The following is a 26,129-nucleotide window of genomic DNA, read 5'->3' on the forward strand; positions in this document are numbered from 1 at the left end:
ACCACAGCAATGACTCTCTGAAATAGCAGAGTAAGTCACTCAGTGCGAGGGCAACTAGGGATGGGTAGGAAATGCTGGTCAGCAACATCCGTGTTCCATGAATGAATAAAACAAAATGGATTACACTGTCTGATAGGCTGCTGGATATAGATTATATTTGGAATACACTGTTTGATAGGCTGGTGAATGTAGATTAATTTCTCAAACTGGGGAATTGAATATTAACAGGGAGACCCTGCGGAGTGTGTCTGTACAGGGAGTCCCCGCGGAGAGTGTCTGTACGGGCAGTCCCCGGGGAGTGTGTCTGTATTTACAGGGAGTCCCCTCGGGGAGTGTGTCTGTATTTACAGGGAGTCCCCTCGGAGAGCGCCTGTATTTACAGGGAGTCCCCTCGGAGAGCGCCTGTATTTACAGGGAGTCCCCTCGGAGAGCGCCTGTATTTACAGGGAGTCCCCTCGGGGAGTGTGTCTGTATTTACAGGGAGTCCCCTCGGAGAGCGCCTGTATTTACAGGGAGTCCCCTCGGAGAGCGCCTGTATTTACAGGGAGTCCCCTCGGAGAGCGCCTGTATTTACAGGGAGTCCCCTCGGAGAGCGCCTGTATTTACAGGGAGTCCCCTCGGAGGGCGCCTGTATTTACAGGGAGTCCCCTCGGAGGGCGCCTGTATTTACAGGGAGTCCCCTCGGAGAGCGCCTGTATTTACGGGGAGTCCCCTCGGAGAGCGCCTGTATTTACGGGGAGTCCCCTCGGAGAGCGCCTGTATTTACGGGGAGTCCCCTCGGAGAGCGCCTGTATTTACGGGGAGTCCCCTCGGAGAGCGCCTGTATTTACGGGGAGTCCCCTCGGAGAGCGCCTGTATTTACGGGGAGTCCCCTCGGAGAGCGCCTGTATTTACGGGGAGTCCCCGGGGACTGTGTCTGTATTTACAGGAACTCTCCTCAGACAATATCTGTCTGTACAAGGACCCCTGGGGAGTGTGTCTGTATTTACAGGGAGTTCCTTTAGAGTGTGTCTGTATTTACAGGAAGTCCCCTCGGAGAGTGTCTGTATGTACAAGGATCCCTGGGGAGTGTGTCTGTATTTACAGGGCGTCCTCTCGGAGAGTGTCTGTATGTACAAGGATCCCTGGGGAGTGTGTCTGTATTATAGGGAGTTCCTTCGGAGAGTGTCTGTATGTACAAGGATCTTTGGGGAGTGTGTCTGTATTTACAGGGAATCCCCCCGGAGAATGTCTGCATATACAAGAAGTCCCCAGGGAGTGTGTCTGTACTTTCAGGGTGTGTCCTCGGTGAGTGTCTGTATGTACAAGGAGCACAGTAAGAAGACTCACAACACCAGGTTAAAGTCCAACAGGTTTATTTGGTAGTAAACGCCACTCGCTTTGGAAAGCTTACAGTACTTTGTACTTACAGGAGTCTCCTCGGAGAGTGTCTGCATGCACAAGGAACCCCCTGGGGAGTATGTCTGCGTTTACAGGGAGTCTCCTCGAAGTGTCTGCATGTAGAAAGGGTCCCCGTGGAGTGTGTACTATTTACAGAGGGTCCCAGAGGAATGCGTCAGTATTTAGAGGTGTCCTGTGGGGAGTGTGTCAGTATTTACAGCAGGTGCCTGGGGAGTGTGTCAGTATTTACAGGGGGTCCCTGGGGGAGTGTGTCAGTATTTACAGGGGGTGCCTGGGGAGTGTGTCAGTATTTACAGGGGGTGCCTGGGGGAGTGTGTCAGTATTTACAGGGGGTGCCTGGGGGAGTATGTCAGTATTTACAGGGGGTGCCTGGGGAGTGTGTCAGTATTTACAGGGGGTCCCTGGGGGAGTGTGTCAGTACTTACAGGGGGTGCTGGGGGAGTGTGTCAGTATTTACAGGGGGTGCTGGGGGAGTGTGTCAGTATTTACAGGGGGTGCCTGGGGAGTGTGTCAGTATTTACAGGGGGTCCCTGGGGGAGTGTGTCAGTATTTACAGGGGGTCCCTGGGGGAGTGTGTCAGTATTTACAGGGGGTGCTGGGGGAGTGTGTCAGTATTTACAGGGGGTGCCTGGGGAGTGTGTCAGTATTTACAAGGGGTCCCTGGGGGAGTGTGTCAGTATTTACAGGGGGTCCCTGGGGGAGTGTGTCAGTATTTACAGGGGGTCCCTGGGGGAGTGTGTCAGTATTTACAGGGGGTCCCTGGGGGAGTGTGTCAGTATTTACAGGGGGTGCCCGGGGAGTATTTACAGGGGGTGCCCGGGGAGTATTTACAGGGGGTGCCCGGGGAGTATTTACAGGGGGTGCCCGGGGAGTATTTACAGGGGGTGCCCGGGGAGTATTTACAGGGGGTGCCCGGGGAGTATTTACAGGGGGTGCCCGGGGAGTATTTACAGGGGGTGCCCGGGGAGTATTTACAGGGGGTGCCCGGGGAGTATTTACAGGGGGTGCCCGGGGAGTATTTACAGGGGGTGCCCGGGGAGTATTTACAGGGGGTGCCCGGGGAGTGTGTCAGTATTTACAGGGGGTGCCCGGGGAGTGTGTCAGTATTTACAGGGGGTCCCCGGGGAGTGTGTCAGTATTTACAGGTGCTGGGGGAGTGTGTCAGTATTTACAGGGGGTCCCTGGGGAGTGTGTCAGTATTTACAGGGGGTGCTGGGGGAGTATTTACAGGGGGTCCCTGGGGGAGTGTGTCAGTATTTACAGGGGGTCCCTGGGGGAGTGTGTCAGTATTTACAGGGGGTGCTGGGGGAGTGTGTCAGTATTTACAGGGGGTGCTGGGGGAGTGTGTCAGTATTTACAGGGGGTGCTGGGGGAGTGTGTCAGTATTTACAGGGGGTGCTGGGGGAGTGTGTCAGTATTTACAGCGGGTGCCTGGGGAGTGTGTCAGTATTTACAGGGGGTGCCTGGGGAGTGTGTCAGTATTTACAGGGGGTGCCTGGGGAGTGTGTCAGAATTTACAGGGGGTCCCTGGGGGAGTGTGTCAGTATTTACAGGGGGTCCCTGGGGGAGTGTGTCAGTATTTACAGGGGGTGCTGGGGGAGTGTGTCAGTATTTACAGGGGGTCCCTGGGGGAGTGTGTCAGTATTTACAGGGGGTGCTGGGGGAGTGTGTCAGTATTTACAGGGGGTGCCTGGGGGAGTGTGTCAGTATTTACAGGGGGTGCTGGGGGAGTGTGTCAGTATTTACAGGGGGTCCCTGGGGGAGTGTGTCAGTATTTACAGGGGGTGCCTGGGGGAGTGTGTCAGTATTTACAGGGGGTCCCTGTGGGAGTGTGTCAGTATTTACAGGGGGTGCCCGGGGAGTATTTACAGGGGGTGCCCGGGGAGTATTTACAGGGGGTGCCCGGGGAGTATTTACAGGGGGTGCCCGGGGAGTATTTACAGGGGGTGCCCGGGGAGTATTTACAGGGGGTGCCCGGGGAGTATTTACAGGGGGTGCCCGGGGAGTATTTACAGGGGGTGCCCGGGGAGTATTTACAGGGGGTGCCCGGGGAGTATTTACAGGGGGTGCCCGGGGAGTATTTACAGGGGGTGCCCGGGGAGTATTTACAGGGGGTGCCTGGGGGAGTGTGTCAGTATTTACAGGGGGTGCCCGGGGAGTATTTACAGGGGGTGCCCGGGGAGTGTGTCAGTATTTACAGGGGGTCCCTGGGGAGTGTGTCAGTATTTACAGGGGGTGCCCGGGGAGTATTTACAGGGGGTGCCCGGGGAGTATTTACAGGGGGTGCCCGGGGAGTATTTACAGGGGGTGCCCGGGGAGTATTTACAGGGGGTGCCCGGGGAGTATTTACAGGGGGTGCCCGGGGAGTATTTACAGGGGGTTAGAATTGTTAGTTCTGAGTGCGAATGCGCTTTGGTTGATCCGGGATATTGTGGGCTGCGCGCTCTCGCCCTGTAAACTGGTCACAGGGGCCACACCCACCCTCATTGCAGGAGTTCCTGTTATCTCAGCTTCCTCTAACCAGCTCGAAAACGCTGCTGAGAGACTTTGCACTCTTTGTACGCCTTTGACCTTGAGATCGAACGTTCCAACAGGCTAAATACACTGAACCCTGGCTACAGTCTGATAGAGAGAGAGGGAGGCAGTCTCTGACACACACACACACACACCGATGTCTGATAAACACTGGGTGGGGGTACACGGAGTATCTGATTAATCTTGGGCAGATACACACACACACCCCCCCCCAGATCTGAAAGTCGGAGCATTCCCAGTACTGCCTGGAGAAGGAAATGTGTTTATAATACTGGCAGGAAGACAGATGGAGTTTGAAGTGTTCTGTCTTTAACTATTGGAAACACGATACAGTTTAAGTGAGTTTAATTCAGTGCAGTGTGGAAGGGTAAATCTTATCATGTTAGACAAAGGTGTTTGCATAGGGAGAGGTTTGATTTCAGTTAAAACTGGGCTTTCATTGAGCTTAGAGTTTGCTACAAAGTGAAAACTGAAACTGGAACATTGATTAAGGAGTGATTATTTTAGCAAGTTCCTCAAATGAGACCTTGTGAGCAGAACTTAGAAACAGAAAGGGGGCAAATACATTACTGACAGTGTATTATAGGTCTGAAAAAAGTCAGAGGGAGACAGAAGGGTAGCTATGTCGGCAAAACTCTGAGAATTGTTCGGATAATAGGGTAATAATAGTCAGAGATTTCAACATTTTGTGTGACGGTCAAAGTGTGAAAGGCTTAGAGGGAGCAGAATTTCTAAAATGCGGGGAAGTTCATGTCTAACATATTTGAATTTTTGGAGGAGGTGACTCGGTGTGTAGATGAGGGTAGTGCAGTTGGTGTGGTCTACATGGACTTCAGTAAGGATTCTGACAAGGTCCCATCTGATGAAGTAGGCGAGAGCCCACGGGGCCCAGAGCAATTTGGCAAATTGGACCCAAACTTGGCAGGAGGCAGAGAGTGAGGGCCGCAGCTTGTCCTGGTGCCCGAGACCCTGTGTCCGGTGGTGGTATACAGGGATCGGTGCTGGCTGGCTTGCTGTTTGTAGGGGAGAATGTGGGATCAGTAAGTCTGTAGCTGACACAGAGTAAATAGTGAGGAGGAAAGCCTTAGATCACAGGACGATATAGATGGGCTGGTTAGATGGGCAGAACAGTGGGAAATGGAATTGTACCCTGAAAAATATGATTCATTTTGGGAGGAGTGACAGGCTTGGGGAATGAACGACAGGCCACTGGGAAGTATAGAGAACCAGAGGGACTTTGAGATGTTAATTTTGAAACGTGTATCCATTTGTGAACCGAAGGGAAATAAAGAAATATTGTATTATAATCCAACTTTTTATGTGTAATAAATAGTTTTCTTGTTGTTAAACGAATTAGCTGTGACTCTGTTTGTCTCCATTTTCTATAAGTAAGAGTTCTGAATCTGTGAGCCTGCCTTCCATTCTGAAATCTTCTCCTTCAGTCGGGACACTAACTGGGATCGGAACAACGAGATTGAATGTCCATCTCTGAATCCTCCTGACACGCTAGTGGCCGTGATTCGGAGCGGGAAAGATTCCTTGATATGAAGTGCTGTTCCGCGAGCTATATTGACCACGGATTCGATTTAGCTCGCTCACCTACATTGACCCCCAGATAAGATTTTAAATCTTTTGCCCTTGTTTCCAAATCCATCCAGATCCTTCCCCCCCCTTGGTTTCCGGCACTCCAGTTTCCTCCCACAGTTCAGAGATGTTAGTGGGATTAGCTGTGCTAAATTGACCCTTATTGTCCAAAGAGGTTAGGGGAATTAGCCTTGGGAAGTGTGATTTGGGGATGGGGTGGGGGAGAGATGGGGATAGGGTGGGAGTAAGATGCTCTTTCAGAGAGTCAGTGCAGACTTGATGGGCCAAATGGCCACTTTCTGCACTGTCGAGGTTCTATGGATTCAATGTTAAAGGGGCTATATGGATAGAGGTTGCTGTTGTAATTGTTCCTTTCATGGGCAAAGAAATTTCATGTTGAACCCTAATGCGAGCTTCTTATCTTTCAGGTTCTGCGTGTTCAGGCTTTGGGCTTTCAGTGACGATGTCCTGGAGGATGGGGCCCTGGGCCCTGTCTCTGATTCTCCTCCTCAGGATCCATTCTGTACTGACAGGTGAGAGACCGCACTGCTGAGATAGCTCTCCATCCCCCTCGCTCAACATTGATGCACGCACGAGGGCCGCATTTTCAACAGGACGGTTGTCCGCTGTTACATTCCCCCTGGAGGGATGCAAATTTCCTGGGCAAAGAATCACAGAGCAAAATTTCACATTTTAAGACTTTTACTGTAACAAACACGCTGAAATCAACATTGACTAAAAATGACCGAGCGGGCAACTAATACACTAAACTACCGAGATTGTGTTAATAGAAGCAAATATTTCATTGCCACATTTATACAGTACTTTGCACTCTTGCAGAAATAACTTCTTGTCTTTTAAGTTCCAAGCTCCTCCCAGCTTTAGCTGGATCTCTTCCCCCTGCCCCACCAGGGTGAATCTTCCAGTGTCCCCCCCCGCTTCATTTAACCTCTGACTATCATCAAATGGTCCAGTGGTGAGGGGTTCTCTGGCAGGTCCTCGCAAGTCTTCAGAAAGCATGGTCCCTTATAACGGCGGGTCTGAACTCACCAGCACTCTGCTTGGCAGTTAACACCAAAACAGCCCTTTCTTTTCCACTGTCAGCCTTCTCCCCCAAGCTCTTTGTCTGACTGTGTATATCTGTACAGTAGCAAGGACGCCTGTTCCCTACTCTGTGTCTAGGTGTTAAAACTTGCACCTTATTTTTGAGAAGTTTTGATCTGGGTCCCGTGTCCCCATGGCAGCCAGGTCACGTGGTCTTGTCTCCGATCTTGTTATAGAGGAGGTCACAATTTCCTCTCAAAGACGGACACTTTATTTTGCATTGAAGGATGAACATTTTAAAGAATATTATTAAGTCTCGCACGTGCGACACTGCCCACAGCTCAGGCCCAGTGCAAAGCCCCTGCGTACAAATAACTCACGTTTGAACTGATTGAACCTCTCTCCGTCGCTGATTTTCACTTACTGAGACGTGGGCAAAGTCTTGGGCAAACTTCGGGCACCCCAAACGCTCTGGAGTTGTCTTCTGGGAAACGTGGCAGCCAAGACTCACACAGCAAGATCCCACCAGCCGCCATGAGATGCTGGCGGGATGATCTGTTTCGTGGTGTAGACGGACGGGGTGAAGCTTTTTCCCCGGGGCGGAAATGACAATCACGAGAGGGCACAGGTTCAAGGTGAGGGCAGGGGGGTACAGTTCAGTGGAGATGTGTGGGGGGCCTGGAATGCACTGCCAAGTGTGTTGGTTGAGGCAGACATGTTGGCGACATTTAAGACTTACCTGGGTAGACACATGAACAGGCTGGGAATTGGTGGGCTGAAGGCCCTGTTCCTGTGCTGTACTGTTCTTTGAGGGATTAATCTTGACCTGGGAGAACTTTTCACGGAAGTAATAGCAGAGTGACACCAAGAGGACAGACACCCGAATATCCCACCCGTAAGCTACACACCTGACAGTGCAGCACTCCCTCTGTACTGCGCACAAGAGACTTCTCTACATTTATACTCCCGTGACTTTGGAGTGGGGATTTGAACCCACACCGTGGAGGCGAGGGGGAACGGCTGAGCATCGCGTGTTTAATTGGGTATTTCATTGTGGTTTACCCTATGAGAAGAGAATCTCTGTCGCTGCGATTATAACCTACCTCTGAATTTGGGATGTGGTGGAATCCATTCCGGGGATCTTGGGCAAGAAGGGAACTGTTTTGGTCCCCTTATCTAAGGAAAGATATACTGTAACTGGAGGCAGTGCGGAGAAGGTTCACTCAGTTGAACCCAGCTATGGGGAAGAGGTTGAGTGGACTCAGCCTGTAGTCACTGGAGTTTAGGAACTTTATTGATACATATTGGATTCTCAGCGGGGGTTTGACTGCGTAAAAGCTGAGAGATTGTTTCCCCTTGTGGAACCAAAGCATGTAAGACAGAGATGAGGAGGAATTTCCTCTCTCAGAGGTAGTGAATCTATAGAATTCTTTACCACGGAGAGCTGTAGAGGTTGGCTCACTTGTTCAAAGCTGAGATAGACCGATTTTTTATCAGTAATGGAGTGATGTGGCTAAGGCAGGGAAGTGGACTTGAGGATTATTGCATCAGAAATACTTTCACACAGAGGGTGGTGAGTGTCTGGAACAAGCTGCCAGAGGTAGTAGTAGAGGCGGGTACAATTTTCTCTTTTAAAAAACATTCAGACAATTAAGATGGGTATAGAGAGATCTGGGCGAAACGCGGGCAATTGGGATTAGCTCAGTGGTTAAAACGAAGGATAAATTGGACGAAAGGGCCTGTTTCCAGGCTGTGAAGCTCTATCAGTCACGATTTCAGTGAACGGCAGAGCAGACTCGATGGGCTGAATGGCCCCCCCCACCATTCCTCCTCCCCACTTCCTTGCGATTCCCATCGATCGGAATCGGACCCTGTGCCACACCAAGATGGGAAAAGGAAATCCGAGACAAAAGGTTTGAGGAGCAGTTTGAATAAGGGGTGAGAGAGAGGGAGGGTGGCGAGGTTTCGGGAGGGAAACCCAACCTCGCCAATGGAAGGCATGGCCAACAATTGGGGTGGGATGATGGAAATGGGTGGGGGGGCGGGAATGAGAAGAGGCAGCGGATTGGAGGAGCCCAGTGATCTCGGTCCATCTCAATTGGCTGACACATTATAACAGTGACCGTATGATTGGCTGTCTGGGAGTTCCTGGGGTCATGAGTGGAGCTATATAAATGCAGCTTCTTTGTGGATGTTGTTGTATAGTTGTTCTCAGTGAATGGATTTAACTTTGCCGATTTCCTTCCCGTCCCGCAGCGGAAACTGTGTTCAAGGTGACGGGTCCCAAAGACCCGGTCGTTGCCATGCTCGGTGGGGTGGCGGTTTTGGATTGCCAGTTGATTCCGGATCAGCCAGCGGACGGGATGGAATTGCAGTGGGTTCGCAGCGATTTGGATCGTCACATCCCCATTCGCAAACACGTCTTCGGGCAGAAAGTGGAGGAGCAACAGGCTGAGGCCTACAGGAACAGGACTGGGTTCTTTCAGACCTTCCTTAAGCAGGGCAACGTCTCCCTCAGAATGAGTGATGTCCGGCTGGACGATGAGGGCGAATATCTCTGTATGGTCGAATACAACCGCGCCATCGAGCAGACGTCGGTGAAGCTAAACGTCGCCAGTAAGTCACCGAGGGCCGTCCCTCTCTGCTCCTCTCCTCCCTGTCCCTCACACTCCCCGTCCTCTCCCTCGCACTCCCCGTCCTCTCCCTCGCACTCCCCGTCCTCTCCCTCGCACTCCCCGTCCTCCCCCCTCGCACTCCCCGTCCTCTCCCCTCACACTCCCCGTCCTCTCCCCTCACACTCCCCGTCCTCTCCCCTCACACTCCCCGTCCTCCCCCTCACACCCCCCGTCCTCCCCCTCGCGCTCCCCGTCCTCCCCCCTCGCACTCCCCGTCCTCCCCCCTCGCGCTCCCCGTCCTCCCCCCTCGCGCTCCCCGTCCTCCCCCCTCACGCTCCCCGTCCTCCCCCCCACGCTCCCCGTCCTCCCCCCTCACGCTCCCCGTCCTCCCCCTCACACTCCCCGTCCTCCCCCTCACACTCCCCGTCCTCCCCCTCACACTCCCCGTCCTCCCCCTCACACTCCCCGTCCTCCCCCTCGCTCTACCCTCGCACTCCCCGTCCTCCCCCTCTCTACCCTCGCCCTTCCCTCAACTCCCCATCCGCTCCCCTCAACTACCCTCGCCCTTCCCTCAACTCCCCATCCGCTCCCCTCACTACCCTCTCCCTTCCCTCAACTCCCCATCCGCTCCCCTCACTACCCTCGCCCTTCCCTCAACTCACCATCCTCTCCCCTCAGTTCCCCTCGCTATTTATCACTCAGCCCACACCTCACCATTCACTCCCCCTACTCCCCCTCCGCCCCCTCTCCAGGGGGTGAGAAGGAGGAGGTTGTGGGGAGGGGGGTGAGATGGAGGAGGTTATGGGGAAGGAGGGAGGGAGGTGAGAAGGAGGAGGTTGTGGGGAGGGGAGGGGGGTGAGATGGAGGAGGTTATGGGGAAGGAGGGAGCGGGGTGAGAAGGAGGAGGTTGTGGGGAGGGGAGGGGGGTGAGATGGAGGAGGTTATGGGGAAGGAGGGAGCGGGGTGAGAAGGAGGAGGTTGTGGGGAGGGGAGGGGGGTGAGATGGAGGAGGTTATGGGGAAGGAGGGAGGGGGGTGAGAAGGAGGAGGTTGTGGGGAGGGGAGGGGGGTGAGATGGAGGAGGTTGTGGGGAGGGGGGTGAGATGGAGGAGGTTGTGGGGAGGGGGAGGGGGGTGAGAAGGAGGAGGTTATGGGGAGGGGGGTGAGATGGAGGAGGTTATGGGGAGGGGGTGAGATGGAGGAGGTTATGGGGAGGGGGGTGAGATGGAGGAGGTTGTGGGGAGGGGGGTGAGATGGAGGAGGTTATGGGGAGGGGGGTGAGATGGAGGAGGTTGTGGGGAGGGGGAGGGGGGTGAGATGGAGGAGGTTATGGGGAGGGGGGTGAGATGGAGGAGGTTGTGGGGAGGGGGAGGGGGGTGAGATGGAGGAGGTTATGGGGAGGGGGGTGAGATGGAGGAGGTTGTGGGGAGGGGGGTTACGGAGATGAAGGAGTTTCCGGTGTATTTTGGAGAGCCGGTAGGGATGAGTGGGGTTGAGGTACTGGGGACACGGATGGCGGATTGAGGATACGATGAGGGTGGGGTTGAGGTACTGGGGAGGGCGGATTGAGGATACGATGAGAGTGAGGTTGAGGTACTGGGGATGGCGGATTGAGGATGAGATGAAGGTGAGGTTGAGGTACTGGGGAGGGCGGATTGAGGATACGATGAGGGTGGGGTTGAGGTACTGGGGATGGCGGATTGAGGATACGATGAGGGTGGGGTTGAGGTACTGGGGATGGCGGATTGAGGATGAGATGAGGGTGGGGTTGAGGTACTGGGGATGGCGGATTGAGGATGAGATGAGGGTGGGGTTGAGGTACTGGGGATGGCGGATTGAGGATGAGATGAGGGTGGGGTTGAGGTACTGGGGAGGGCGGATTGAGGATACGATGAGGGTGGGGTTGAGGTACTGGGGATGGCGGATTGAGGATACGATGAGGATGGGGTTGAGGTACTGGGGACACGGATTGAGGATACAATGAGGGGGGGTAGGGAGTCACTCCTCCTGACTGACTGATAACTCTCCTGTAGGTTTTGGCCAGCGTCCTGCGTTACAGTTGGACGGTTACCGCGGGGAGGGGATCGGCCTCCAGTGTAACTCCTCTCGCTGGTACCCGCGTCCCAAGCTGCAGTGGTTAGGCCAGGCTGGCATGATGGAGAAAGCCAAGACCAAGCTGGAAGAGGGCGCCGACGGCCTGTTCAGTGTTTCCAGCACCATCGAGGTGTCCAGTGACTCCACCAACACCTTCACCTGCCTGGTCAACAGCGCCATCCTGCAGCGTTCCCAGGACAGCACCCTGAACATTCCCGGTCAGTATGACGGAGCGCGCGCGGAACTGCGGACAGGGATATTATCCAGAGCAGCCAAGGAACGTCCCAAAGTGTCTCACGGCCACAGAAATACTTTGCTGTGGTTTGTGGACTGACCCTGAGACGCCTTACTGAGGGAGTGCCGCACTGCCAGCGGTGCGTTTAAACTCAGCTCTCTGAGGCCACTGTTTTGAAGAGGGGCGGAGACATTATCTCTGCGCTCCTGACCAAATTCAACATTTAAACACAAGACTCGGTCTTGACCTTAATGCCATTGGTGGGATCTTGCTGTGTACACGTTGGCTACCTCCCGACGCTGACCACACCTGATCGGCCGCACAGCACTGTGGGGAGCGCTGAGGTCACGAGAGTTGCTGCAGGAATTCTTTGACCGCGTGGGGGGGAGAATGCTGGGGGCAACGGGAGGCCATTCAGCCCACTCCAGTCTGTCCCAGTGATCCAACACAATCAACTGGCCTCTTCCCCCCACCTCCCCAGGAGCGTTGACACAGAGCAGGGAGCTGCACTCTGCAGTTTGGAAGGTTGAGGGGTAACTGGATTGAATCTTTTTTAAGATATTGAAGGGAGTGGATTGTGAGAATCCGGAGTGTGGGCACACAGCAAAGAATTTGAGCCACATTAAACTGAGGAAACACTTGCGCAACTTTGGAATTTCATTCTGCAGAATTGATGCCAGCTTGGTTGCTAACTTTCAACCTGAGGCTGACAGATATTTTCTTCAGCAAAAGGGGGCAAAAATATGTTAGGCCACTGAACAGGCTTGAGGGACTGAATGGCCTCCGCTTGTTCCTACACCTCAAATTTCAAATGTGACCATACAGTTACCCCCCCCCCCCCTTATATTCAAACTACATATAGTTGTACGCAGAGACCTCTCCTCTGCAGGCAAAAGGAACATGGCCAGGCATTCCACCATTTTTTGAATTTAACAAAGGCATGGGGGGAGCAGCAGTTCCTTGGTGAATTCTTCAGATTCGACCAATCATCACCCTTTTCTCATACAGCATAGCTTGTTGCTCCCTTTGAAATTTGGCATCTGCCCTGATGAGTCCAAGATGAAAAACTTCGACAGCCTGTCTCTTTTGGTTTAAGCGGTAAACAAAATTTAGAATGATGGATTAAGCTAACGCCTGTTGTTTTGGGTGTTGCGAAAATAGAAAAAAAACCCCTCCAGTTTATATTCTAGCCCTTTGTGAAGGTGAATAATCCACTGACGTGTCAAAAGAGAGATGGTTAAGAGGAGATTTGACCCGGTCTGTGTTAGAAACTCAGAAAATTAGGAGCAGGATGAGGTCATTTGGCCTTTTGAGCCTGTTCCCCCATCCAACATAATCATGGACAATCCTCCATCTCCCCACCATCTCCTTCGAGCCTCTGACACTTTTTAGAATTAGAAAATCTATTTCCTTCTTAAATATATTCAGTGATTTGACCTCCGAGCTTCTGTGGCGGAGAATTCCACAGGGAAGATCTCAGTCCTAAATGGCCAACCCCTTATCCCGAGACTGTGAGCGCCTGTGATCCACCCCCAGCCAGAGGAGAGAAGAACCCTGTACCCGGTCTGTCCAGCTCCGTTAGAATTCTGTTCCCCTCTCCACCTTCTTACCTCCTGTCAATTCGCGACTAGTCGATTCAATCTCTGCTCGTACGACAGCCCTGCCAGGATTCGATCCTTGGAAGCAAAGCAGCGAAAATTAAATCCTTTCTACCGGGCAGCCATGCTGGTAAATAGAGAGAGGAAACATCAGACCTTTTTAACAAAGAGTCTGAGCAGGAGCAAGAGGTGAAGCGGAGAGCTCCTCGAGAGGGCTGGCACCCGCGACGTAGGCCGAGGGTCAGCACCCGCGACGTAGGCCGAGGGTCTCCCTCCCCACACCCCCTGACGCAGATGTAATCCTGCCCACGAGCAGGGCTCAGTCTGGGGAGAGACTGTGTAATGGCGTCAATCGGGCCATTGGGGTTGGCCGATTGGAGTATGAGCTCCCTGATTAAATATCCAGTTGATGGTCCTGGCAAAACTCTGCAGGTCCAGGGAGCAGGAACCGAGGGGGGTCATCTTCCCCGCGGCTATATTCACAGCCAGGGAGGTTCCCCTCCTTTTGGGAGCTGTCCCTTTTTTAGTTTGCCCCTGAGCTAATTTGAGTTAGTTTATTCGAGCGGCCAAAAAGATGGGGTCCAATTGTGGGGTCAGTCAGGGAGCCTTTGCCTTGTGCTTAACTGGGAGTGTCAGTTCCTCTGACACCCCCCTGGGTAGGCTGGCTACTCCCAGTTTCGAAATAAAGGGATTTTGGTGCTTTGATCTCCAAGGACCAGGCCCTGCTTGCCCTGGGCCTTGACAGGGCCTGGGAGTGAGGGAACCTTACATCAGCTGGGAGTTCAAACCCTTCCCCCTCCCCCCACCCTCCCATCAACTCGCTCCAGGCGAGGAAGGACTCATTGAATGGGGATGGGAGGCAGACAAGTTGTTTCCTGACCGATCATTATCCAGACTTGTAAGTGGATGGAAAGCAAGATGGCCGCCGCTCTGTGCTTCAATAATCCCTTCCCCACTTCCTAATGGTCAACCTGGTGGTGGGGAAGGTTTTGTTGACGGCACAGGGAGTGAACTGAGGGTAACTCAACAAACGGAAACCTTCCTTCTCTTCCCAGATGAGTTCTTCCCCCGGATGTCGAAATTCTTCACCGCGTTCATGTTTTTTCTCTTCATATTCTTCGGAATATTGATCGCAGCGGGAATCTATCAGTACAGAGAGTGGACCAATATGGAAGGTAAGGCGGACTGGCCCCTGAGAGGGCCCCATTCTGAGGGGGGATATCATTGTAAGGCGGGACATTATCGTGAGGCAAGGTGGTATTGGAGGATGGGTGGGGTTATTGGGAGATGGGGGGGGGTTATTGGGAGATGGGGTTATTGAGAGACAGTGTTATTGGGAGACCGGGAGGGGGATATTAGCAGACGGAGGGGGGGGGGGGTTAACTTGGAGATGGGGTATTTGGAATCGGGGGGTATTTGGAGACAGGGGTGTGTTGGAATTCGGGGGGAGGTATTGAGAGATGGGATGTTTGTGCTTTGTGTTATAGGGACCGATATTGTCTGCACTTTAAGACTTGATGACCTGTAATCACCATTATTTTGTGAATTGAGTTTGTATCGATATATGCCCTGTTTGTGAACAGAACTCCCACTTACCTGACGAAGGGACAGCGCTCCGAAAGCGAGTGGCTTTTGCTGTCAAATAAACCAGTTGGACTTTAACCTGATGTTGTGAGACTTCTCACTGTGTTTACCCCAGTCCAACACCGGCGTCTCCACATCATGTCCACCTTCCATTACTGCCCATCCCTCATTGCCCTCTGAAGGTGGTGGTGAGCTGCCTTGACCCTCTGCAGTCCCTGAGGGCAGTTAGGGATTGGCAATGAATGTTACCCCAATCAGAGATGCCCATGTCCTGTTAAATGTGTGCATTGTACATGTGTGTGTGTGTGTCTGAGTGATCAAACAGTGCAATGTATGTGTAAACCTCTCTGTTCTCTTTCAGAGCTTCGCAAACGGCCATCATTGGAAGGTAAGTATTATACATTGCCCCTGCCCCCTTTACCCCCTGCCCCCTTTACCCCCTGCCCCCTTTACCCCCTGCCCCCTTTACCCCCTGCCGCCTTTACCTGCCCTCTGCTCCACCGCCTTCACCGCCCCAGTGCCCCTGCCACATAACACTCTGGCGAAATGCCTGGGGATGTTGAATGTCGTTACAGGCGCTATGTAAATGCAAGTGATTGTTGAGAATGGCCGTCCATTGACCCTTGTTCTTTTTATTTTAGAATTCCAGGCTGTAATGGAGAAACAAAGTAAGAGTCTTTGATTTGATTTGATTTATTATTGTCGCGTGTATTAGCATTCAGTGAAAAATATTATTTCTTGCGCGCTATACGGACAAAACATACCGTTCATAGAGAAGGAAAGGAGAGCGTGCAGCATTTGGTGTTACAGTTAGACCTCGGGTGTAGCAAAAGATCAACTTAATGCACGGTAGGTCCATTCAAAAGCCTGACAGCAGCAGGGAAGAAGCTGTTCTTGAGTCGGTTGGTCCATGACCTCAGGCTTTTGTATCCTTTTCCTGATGGAAGAAGGTGGAGGAGAGAATGTCCGGGGTGTGGGGGGTCCTTAATTACGCTGGCTGCTTTTCCCGAGGTAATGGGAAGTGTAGACAGAGTCAGTGGATGGGAGGCTGGTTTGTGTGATGGATTGGGTTACATTTTGTAGTTCCTTGCGGTCTTGGGCAGAGCAGGAGGCCATACCAAGCTGTGATACAACCAGAAAGAATGCTTTCTATGGTGCAAAGTTGGGGAGAGTTGGAGCGGACCTGGAGAATTTCCTTCGTCTTCTGAGAAAGTAGAGGCGTTGGTGGGTTTTCTTAATTATAGTGTCAGCACGGCGGGGGAACCAGGACAGGTTGTTAGTGATCTGGACACCTAAAAACGTAAAGCTCTCGAGCCTTTTCTACTTTGTCCTCTGTTGACTGAAAGCTTCACGATCTGTGAGCGTGGAATGATCCACAACATTCAGTGTCGGACGTCGGACGAGAGATGTCGATAGGTTAAGTGAGTTGGCAAATGATTGAAGCTGTTCATGTTGGAAGGGAGAAAAAGAGAGCAGAGTATCATTCACTTGGAGAAGAACTACAGAAAGCTGCAAGAGAAAAGGGACTTGGGGATACTTATACACAGGAAGCTAGCACACGGCCACAGGTAATCAGGGAAGGATAAGGAACATTGGCCCTTATTTCAAGAGAGTTGGTGTATAAGAGGAGGGAAATCTTGCTGCAGTTGTGTAAGGTACTGGTGAGACCACATCTGGGGCACTGTGTTGAGTTTCCCCCTTGTTTGCGGGATTTATTTCATTGGAGGCAGTTCAGAGAAACTTTTACACCCAACACTGCAGGGATAGTCCGATGAGGAAAGGTTGGACAGGTTGGGACTCATTGGAATTGAGAAGAATGAGATATAATCTCAGTGAAATGTAACAGATTCTGAAGGGGTTTGACAGGGTAAATACTCAGGGGATGTCCCCCCTCATTGGAGAGTCTAGGACCAGAGGGTTTAGTCTCAGAATAAAGCGGGGGGGTTGGGGGCACCAATTTAAGACTGAGATACAGAGAATTTCCCCTCTCAGGGGTTGTGAGTCTTTGTAAGTCCGTGCCTCAGGGACAGAGTCTTAGTGCGTAAGCAAGGCTGAGATCGATTCCTGATCATTAGGGGAACAAGTATTATGAAGAAAGAGTAAGGAAAAGGATGTGAGGAAAGACGGATCAGCCATGGTCCCCCTGAATGGTGGAGCAGGCTTGCGGGGCTATCTCTTATTGTCCAAAGTATCCCGTTTAGAAAACAACTGGAATGCCATAAGTTATCCGGGGCAGTGTTGCTGCGACATTCCCTGTGATCCAGGGTGACTGGGATCCGGGCCCAGTTCCCTGCGCTGGCTGCAGAGTCGGGAGCTTTCCCGGATCGGCAAATCCCGCTTTTCAAAACGGCCCCTGGCAGCTGGGAATTTCAGGTCCTCCTTTCGGGAGTTGGGGGGGGCTGGAGCCGGGGAGGGGAGAGGGCTGGGGGAGGCCGGAGCGGGGACTGGGGGGGAATGGGTGAGGTGGGGGTGGGGGAGGAAGGGGGAGGGTTAGGGGAGCCGGAATGAGTGGTGGAGGGATGAGGGAGGGACTCCGATTGCTGGTACGGGTGACCCCACCCCCTGGTCTGGGCGCGGGTCTTGCCTCTCTAATCCAGCATTGCATTCAAATCAATAAAACCCACCAATAAAACGTAACCAACATCCCACCAGCTCTCTCCCCGTTTGCCCCCCATTCCCCATTCCTGGTTTACAAAGAAAATTACAGCCCCCCCAAGCCTACACTGACCCATGCTGGTAGGCATGGATCCGATTGGCGCAACTTATAGGCCGAAGGCCCTGTTTGTTCTGTGTTCTATATCCCATCAGGCCCTGGGGACTTGTCTACCTTAACGTTTCTCAAGAACCCCAGTACCACCTCCTCTGTGTACATTTGACTTGGCCTAGTTGACACTTGGTTACCAATTTCACTGGTGGGTGGGCTGCTGGATTTGGGGGTGAGCTTGGGGCTTGGGGGGCGGTGGTGGTAGAGTGGGCACACACTCTGTTTCACATGCCAACCTCCCCCTGGGAGGAAACACACCTGGCAAGGCCATGTAAGATACGTTCCAGAGTATTCCGTGTTGGGGAGGCGCGGGCCTAGTGTTATTGGGACGGTAATCAGAATCCCAGGATAATGCTCTGGGGACCCGGGTTCGAATCCCATCTGATGCCCTTTAGGGACGGAAATCTGCCTTCCTTATCCGGTCTGGCCTACACGTGACTCTGGAGCCACGGCAACGCGGTTGACCCTCACCTGCCCCCTGAACAAGGGCAACTGGGGACGGGCAACAAATACTGACCGAAATTAGTACTTGTAGATGACAAACGAGGAACCGGCTTGCCGTGTAGGGATTGGTGGGGGGTTCGAGGTGTCAGTACTGATTTAATTGACCATCAGGCTTGGCGCTAACTAAGAGCTGCTAGGCCGAGATTCCCGGCCTGTTACTCTGCTCTCGGCTGACATTTCTTTTCTGTTTCTCTTACAGACAAGCTCCAAGATAGTGTTGGTGAGTTTTCCAATTTGAACATACCTGGATATCTGCGTAAATTTGTATCAGCATCAGCAGGCAGACAAATCCTGCATCCTGATTCCTAATCCCAAATCCCGGAATAATCCGAGGCCATCTGACAGTGAGTGCGAGGGTCACTGTTGCTGAACAGATTCCCCGGCTCCTAATACACTCACCTCCCAGGACGTGACTTTGTAAAGGCCACAGCCACAGAGAATCGAGGACAGTTATGAGGCTTCCCTGTTACTCTCTATTAGCTCAGGTCCAGGCTTGATTCCAGTTCAGGCCTAAGCTTAGGGAACCAAGCCCAGGCTAAAGCCTAAATTCAGCTCCAGGCCCGAGGTCAGCTCTAGGTCCAGGGCAGAACTCAGCTCCAGGCCGAAAGGCAGGTCCAAGGCTAAACTCAAATCCAGGCCCCGAAATTAGCTCCAGGCCCGAGGCCTGGTCCAAGGCTGAATTCAGATCCAGCCCTCGAGGTCCGCTCCGGGGCCTGATCCAAGGCTGAGCTCTGATCCAGGCCCCGAGGTCGGCCCCAGGCCCTGAGGTCAGCTCTAGGCCCAAGGCCTGGTCCAAGGCTGAGCTCCGATCCAGGCCCCGAGGTTGGCCCCAGGCCCTGAGGTCAGCTCCAGGCCCGAGGCCTGGTCCAAGGCTGAGCTCCGATCCAGACCCCAAGGTCAGCCCCAGGCCCAAGGTCTGATCCAAGTCTGGGCTCCGATCCAGGGCCCAAGGTCCGATCCAGGGCCCAAGGTCCGATCCAGGCCCGAGGCCTGATCCAAGGCTGAGCTCCGATCCAGGGCCCGAGGTCACATCCAGACCCCGAGGTCAGCCCCAGGCCCGAGGCTGATCCAGGGCCCGAGGTCAGATCCAGACCCCGAGGCCTGATCCAGGCCCCGAGGTCAGCCCCAGGCCCGAGGCCTGATCCAGGCCCCAAGGTCTGCCCCAGGCCTGAGGCCTGATCCAAGGCTGAGCTCTGATCCAGGCCCTGAGGTCAGATCCAGGCCTGAGGCCTGATCCAAGGCTGAGCTCTGATCCAGGCCCCGAGGTCAGATCCAGGCCCCGAGGTCAGATCCAGGCCCCAAGGTCAGCCCCAGGCCTCGAGGTGGGCCTTTGTAAAAGATCTTTCTTTCCCTCTCTGTAGAGTGAAAACTCCACTTGATCCGGTTTCTGCACATTTGTACAAACAAACATGAACGTTATTTCTCCCCCAGCACAAACGAATTTACCTTTTTAATTTTGTTTTTCCTCAGCTATCGTCCAGGCTAATTTAGGTAAGTTACTCTCAGTCTAACGTGAGAAGGAAGTTTCCTCTCTCTCGGTTTCTACCCCAGGGATATTTTAGCAAATTAAAGGGTTTATATGAATAAGGATTGATGTTTTGTTATTTCTGTGTCTCGGTTTAGACTTGGGAATTAAAAATAGAGAGCTGAGAGGATTTGTCTATCAGCAAATCCTGAACAGGGAGACTGAGGAGTGACCTGATAGCCATTTTCCAAATGACTGAAAGATTTAGTATGATGGAGGTGGAAGAGATGATTTTTTTTTGAGGAAAGCAGAGATAGACCTGTCGGGCTGAATGTCCGTGTGGTGACTCTCATTTTATCTCTCTCTCTCACTCACTCTCCGTATGCCTCTCTTCCCTCCCTCTCAGCCCCTCTCCCCTTCATTCCCTCTCCCTCTGGCTCTCTCTTTCATTCCCTCTCTCCCTCTCTCTCTCGTTCCCCCTCCCTCTCTCTCTCTCTCTCGTTCCCCCTCCCTCTCTCTCTCTCTCGTTCCCCCTCCCTCTCTCTCTCTCTCGTTCCCCCTCTCTCCCTCTCTCTCTCGTTCCCCCTCCCCCTCTCTCTCTCTCTCTCGTTCCCCCTCCCTCTCTCTCTCTCGTTCCCTCTCTCTCTCTCTTTCTCCTCGTTCCCTCCCTCTCTCTCTCTCTTTCTCTCTCTCGTTCCCTCTCTCTCTCTCTCTCCCTCGTTCCCCTCTCTCTCTCTCTCTCTCGTTCCCCCTCCCTTTCTCTCTCTCTCTCTCATTTCCTCTCTCTTTCTCTCTCTCGTTCCCCCTCCCTCTCTCTCTCTCTCGTTCCCCCCCTCTCTCTCTCTCTCTCGTTCCCCCTCCCTCTCTCTCTCTCTCGTTCCCCCCTCTCTCTCTCTCTCTCTCTCGTTCCCCCTCCCTCTCTCTCTCTCTCTCTCGTTCCCCCTCCCTCTCTCTCTCTCTCTCGTTCCCCCTCCCTCTCTCTCTCTCTCTCTCTCTCGTTCCCCCTCCCTCCCTCTCTCTCTCTCTCGTTCCCCCTCCCTCCCTCTCTCTCTCTCTCGTTCCCCCTCCCTCCCTCTCTCTCTCTCTCGTTCCCCCTCCCTCTCTCTCTCTCTCGTTCCCCCTCCCTCTCTCTCTCTCTCTCGTTCCCCCTCCCTCTCTCTCTCTCTCGTTCCCCCTCCCTCTCTCTCTCTCTCGTTCCCCCTCCCTCTCTCTCTCTCTCGTTCCCCCTCCCTCTCTCTCTCTCTCGTTCCCCCTCCCTCTCTCTCTCTCTCGTTCCCCTCCCTCTCTCTCTCTCTCGTTCCCCCTCCCTCTCTCTCTCTCTCGTTCCCCCTCCCTCTCTCTCTCTCTCGTTCCCCCTCCCTCTCTCTCTCTCTCGTTCCCCTCCCTCTCTCTCTCTCTCGTTCCCCCTCCCTCTCTCTCTCTCTCGTTCCCCCTCCCTCTCTCTCTCTCGTTCCCACTCCCTCTCTCTCTCTCTCGTTCCCCCTCCCTCTCTCTCTCTCTCTCTCGTTCCCCCTCCCTCTCTCTCTCTCTCTCTCGTTCCCTCTCCCCTTCTCTCTCTCTCGTTCCCTCTCCCCCTCTCTCCCTCTCTCTCTCGTTCCCTCTCTCCCTCTCTCTCAATCCCTCTCTCGTTCTCTCTCTCGTTCCCTCTCTCCCTCTCTCTTGTATTCCCTCTCTCTTTCTCTCTCTCATTCCCTCTCTCTTTCTCTCTCTCATTCCCTCTCTCCCTCTCTCTCGTTCTCTCTCTCGTTCTCTCTCTCCCTCTCGTTCTCCCCCCCCCCCCCCATTTGGAGAGTAGGGAAGGAGCTGATTGGAGCCTCACGGTGAGGATGAGGGGATCACGAGGAGCTGCGTTGATCCCACGGGGAAAGTGGAAGGAGGAAGCCAGGCTCTTCCTGACCTTTGACAGGGGGGATATTGGGCTTGTTCTGGTCAAATGGAACATTGTTTATGTCACGGTGACTTTCATGAATAACGGTGCCTTGTTTTTGTTCCAGCTCTGGAAAAGGATCTGTGTAAGAGAGGTAAGGTCCTAATCCTCACTGTGTTGCTGCAGTGCTGGTCTGAGTATCTCACTTTCCCGGCCTCTGTCTCCCTCAGAGACAGTCTCCCACTACCGTCAGAGTGAGGGTGGACACACCAGTGGGTGATCACACTGCCCTCCCACTCACTGGAGACGTGGTTGAGTTCGTCAGGGTCCAATCCCGACCTCGGGTCACTGTCCGTGCGGAGTCTGTATGTTCTCCCCATGTCTGCGTGGGCTTCCTCCGGGTGCTCCGGTTTCCTCCAAAAGACGTGCCGGTTAGGGGGATTGACTGTGGTAAATTGGCCCTTAGTGTTGGAGGACTGGGGGATGGGCTGTGGGCGGGGCCGCAGGGACGGGCTGTGGGCGGGGCTGTGGGGATGGGCTGTGGGGGGGGTTGTGGGGACGGGCTGTGGGCGGGGCCGTGGGGACGGGCTGTGGGCGGGGCCGTGGGGACGGGCTGTGGGCGGGGCCGTGGGGACGGGCTGTGGGCGGGGCCGTGGGGACGGGCTGTGGGCGGGGCGGTGGGGACGGGCTGTGGGCGGGGCCGTGGGGACGGGCCGTGGGCGGGGCGGTGGGGACGGGCCGTGGGCGGGGCCGTGGGGACGGGCCGTGGGCGGGGCCGTGGGGACGGGCCGTGGGCGGGGCCGTGGGGACGGGCCGTGGGGACGGGCCGTGGGCGGGGCCGTGGGGACGGGCCGTGGGCGGGGCCGTGGGGACGGGCCGTGGGCGGGGCCGTGGGCGGGGCGGTGGGGACGGGCTGTGGGCGGGGCGGTGGGGACGGGCTGTGGGCGGGGCCGTGGGGACGGGCTGTGGGCGGGGCCGTGGGGACGGGCTGTGGGCGGGGTTGTGGCCAGTGCAGGCTCAATGGGCCAAATGGCCTCTTTCTTCAGTGTAGGGATACTATGATTCTCTGGGTTTGCACGCTAGCTTCCACTGGAGTGTTGCACGATGTCCTGAATGTACCTGGAGAGAGAATCCTCAACCGTCACACTTATAAAGTCAGAAATTATCAATAGGAAAATGTCATTGACCCAACAAGCCTATTTCCCCCCCCCCAACAAGGTTCAACTCTTCCCTTCGGTCACATTCTCACTCTTGGAAATCAAAAATCCCCCCTCAATGTGTGTGGAAGGAAAATGGCCGTTGCCGTATTCCGGAATATTCTGCCCTGTGTGACACTGAGGTTGAACACAGTAAAAGGCCGCGCGTCCGGATATTTATGGAGCAGGGTTGTGGTGGATTGAGGAGTGATGGGCTGAACGGCCTCTCGCTCGGGACTGTAACGTTCTGTGAAATGCTCCGAGGGTTACTCATCGTTGTGTCTTGTGTTTCAGCTGCTGAGCGAGTCTTCACTGCCGCAGGTGAGAGAAACACTTTTTCCAGTCGCTTTGCCATGTTTCCCAGGGAAATCCTGAGGGAATCCTCTCCCCTGCCACTTCCTTCACAGGCTAAGCTTAACCCAAATGGGATATCGAACTGGGAGGACCATCCAGTGGGTGGGATATGAGACTGGGAGGACCATCCAGTGGGTGGGATATGGAACTGGGAGGACCATCCAGTGGGTGGGATATGAGACTGGGAGGACCATCCAGGGGGTGGGATATGAGACTGGGAGGACCATCCAGGGGGTGGGATATGAGACTAGGAGGACCATCCAGGGGGTGGGATATGAGACTGGGAGGACCATCCAGGGGGTGGGATATGAGACTGGGAGGACCATCCAGGGAGTGGGATATGAGACTGGGAGGACCATCCAGTGGGTGGGATATGAGACTGGGAGGACCATCCAGGGGGTGGGATATGAGACTGGGAGGACCATCCAGTGGGTGGGATATGAGACTGGGAGGACCATCCAGTGGGTGGGATATGGAACTGGGAGGACCACCCAGTGGGTGGGATATGAGACTGGGAGGACCATCCAGTGGGTGGGATATGGAACTGGGAGGACCATCCAGGGGGTGGGATATGAGACTGGGAGGACCATCCAGGGGGTGGGATATGAGACTGGGAGGACCATCCAGGGGGTGGGATATGAGACTGGGAGGACCATCCAGGGGGTGGGATATGAGACTGGGAGGACCATCCAGGGGGTGGGATATGAGACTGGGAGGACCATCCAGTGGGTGGGATATGAGACTGGGAGGACCATCCATGCGCGGTGACCGGGATAAGGCAGGGCAGTGGGATTAGATAGAATAATCAGAGGCGTAACCATGAAACCGTCATCAGAGGGGATTTAGCTGGGGTTACAGTGGTGTGGGGGTATTATAATCCAGGGCTCGAGTCCCACAGTTTTGAATTCAGTGAATATCTGAAATTTGCTGATCATGAAACCAGTGCCGATTGTTGTAAAACCCATCTGGGTCACTGGGGAAGGAAATCTGCTGTCCTTACCCGGTCTGGCCTACTCGCAACTCCAGAACCACCGCAACGTGGTTGACTCTTAAACACCCTCTGAAATGGCCATTTCAGGTCAGCTCGAGGGCAGGTAGGGATGGGCAAGGAATGATGGCCTTGCTAGCGATGCCCACACTCTATCTACACACTCACCGCCACCCTCACTGAGAAGGTCTACCCATTTTTCAGCCCCGGGGGGGGAATATTTTCCTTCAGTTATATTGCACTCATTAATTGTCTTTTGAAGATTAAGGAACGATTCAGTCAACTCCAAAGCAGACAGGATTGACCCCTGTTAGTCTTGGTTACATTGGGTGGCATCCATGCCAAGGCAAATGTAGCCTTTCTCTGCCCGCTATGGAACTGCTGCAAAATTCCACCCCTCCAAATGCCAACCCCCTTGAGATATCTGGGGCTAATTGGATAACTCTGCCAGGAAGGCGACACACATGGATTGGATGGGCCAAATGGCCTCCTCTTGTGCTGTACTGTGCCCTGATCCCCCCCTCCCCGCACCCCGTCCTGTTTTTGCCTTCTCATTCCCGGTGATTCTTGGGCCTGACCTCCGACCTCCTTTTGTGTTGCCAGTTTCGGTGACCTTTGACCCCGAGAGCGCCAACCCCTACCTGGCGGTCTCGAAGGACCGGCTGACCGTGACGTTCAACGACGACTGGCAGGAGCTGCCGGCCAACCCCAAGCGGTTCAACTCCCGCCTCTTCCTGATGGCCAGCGAGGGTTGCGAGGCGGGTAGCCAGTACTGGGAGGTGCTGGTCGGCAGCAAGCCGGATTGGGACCTGGGAGTGGTTAAAGGGACCATCTCCAGGGACGACTGGATCACACTGAGCCCGGAGAACGGCTTCTGGACCATCGGGAAGCGGGGCAACTCCTACGAGGCGAACTCCAACTCCCCTGACCACATCTCGTGCCCGGCGACCGCCCAGAAAATCGGCATCTACCTGAACTATGACGCGGGCCTGGTTCACTTCTACAATGTCGATGACATGATGCTAATCTATAGCTTCACCGCCATATTCACCGAGAAAATCTACCCATTCTTCAGCCCCTGGGGATCGAAAGAGGAAATGAAAATCTCCCCCCTCTAACTCCCCAATCGGTGAAGACAAACAGAAACCCCAGGGCAGCTTGGGACAGTAAAGATGGAACACACAAAAAGGATCGAAACCAATTCTTTTGCAAAGAGAAAAAGATGGTCCAATATTTGCCAATTTCGATACCAATGTGTATCGATGATGAAGGCTTTATAAAACACTGGGTGCCTGCGCAAAGAGAAACTAATGTATTAAAAGGCAATTTACTGCGGATGCTGGAATCTGAAACAGAAAATGCTGGAAAATCTCAGCAGGTCTGGCAGCATCTGCGGGGAGAGAATAGAGCCAACATTTGGAGTCTGGATCATCCGCAGATATTTTCCTCATTTCCTCCCACATCCTGAAGGATGTGCTAGTTAGCTGCATTAACCCAAACAGGTGCCAAAGTGCGGCGACTAGGGAAATTTCCCAGTAGCTTCATTGCAGTGTTAATGTAAGCCTTACCTGTGACTAATAAATACATTTTAAAAACTTTAACTTTAAAATAAACATCTTCGTCATAGAAGTTTACAGCACAGAAACAGGCTCTTCACCCAACTTGTCCATGATCCCCCTTATGTTGAGGTCATGCCCCCTAGTTCTAGTTTTACCCACCAGTGGAAACAACCTTCCTGCTTCTATCTTACCCCCTTTTTGTTTAACTATTAAGCTAGTCCCAATTGCCCACGTTTGGCCCATATCCCTGTAGCCATCTTACCCATGTAACTGTCTAAACGCTTTTTAAAGGACAAAATTGGCGGCTCATTTCAGATACTCTCTGAGTGAAAAGGTTGCCCCTCTGGACCCTTTTTCTATCTCTCCCTTCTCACCTTAAACCCTCTAGATTTACACTCCCCCATCTTTGGGAAAAGATATTGACTAAAAGAACTAGGAGCGGGCCCCTCGAGCCTGCTCTGCCATTCAGTAAGATCATGGCTGATCTTTTTGTGGACTCAGCTCCACTTACCCTCCCTTAATTCCTTCATTGTTCAAATATTTATCTATCCTTGCCTTAAAAACATTCAATGAGGTGCTTCACTGGGCAGGGGATTCCCCAGATTCACAACCCTTTGTGTGAAGAAGTTCCCCCTCAACTCAGTCCTAAATCTGCTCCCCCTTCTTTTGAGATCATGCCCCCTAGTTCTAGTTTTACCCGCCAGTGGAAACGACCTTCCTGCTTCTATCTTACCCCCTTCATA

At 53.6% G+C, this 26,129-nt stretch overlaps 1 protein-coding gene across 1 annotated transcript in view; it reads left to right on the forward strand.

The window, feature by feature from the left end:
* LOC145337540 (butyrophilin subfamily 3 member A1-like) overlaps positions 1-25,480 on the forward strand; it is a 41,163-nt gene extending 15,683 nt beyond the window's left edge. Inside the window, exons 2-12 of the mRNA XM_080182333.1 lie at positions 5,949-6,053; positions 8,821-9,180; positions 11,212-11,490; positions 14,161-14,280; positions 15,051-15,077; positions 15,331-15,357; positions 18,157-18,177; positions 19,428-19,448; positions 21,417-21,443; positions 22,780-22,806; positions 24,431-25,480. Of these exons, the coding sequence (XP_080038459.1) occupies positions 5,984-6,053; positions 8,821-9,180; positions 11,212-11,490; positions 14,161-14,280; positions 15,051-15,077; positions 15,331-15,357; positions 18,157-18,177; positions 19,428-19,448; positions 21,417-21,443; positions 22,780-22,806; positions 24,431-24,945 (1,494 nt within the window). The 5' untranslated portion in view covers positions 5,949-5,983 and the 3' untranslated portion in view covers positions 24,946-25,480. The remainder of the gene's footprint in view (positions 1-5,948; positions 6,054-8,820; positions 9,181-11,211; positions 11,491-14,160; positions 14,281-15,050; positions 15,078-15,330; positions 15,358-18,156; positions 18,178-19,427; positions 19,449-21,416; positions 21,444-22,779; positions 22,807-24,430) is intronic.
* The last annotated feature ends 649 nt before the right edge of the window (positions 25,481-26,129 follow it).

Source organism: Carcharhinus amblyrhynchos, unplaced genomic scaffold (genome assembly GCF_965287045.1).
Source record: "Carcharhinus amblyrhynchos unplaced genomic scaffold, sCarAmb.v2.hapA scaffold_52, whole genome shotgun sequence".
Taxonomy (NCBI): Eukaryota; Metazoa; Chordata; class Chondrichthyes; order Carcharhiniformes; family Carcharhinidae; genus Carcharhinus; species Carcharhinus amblyrhynchos.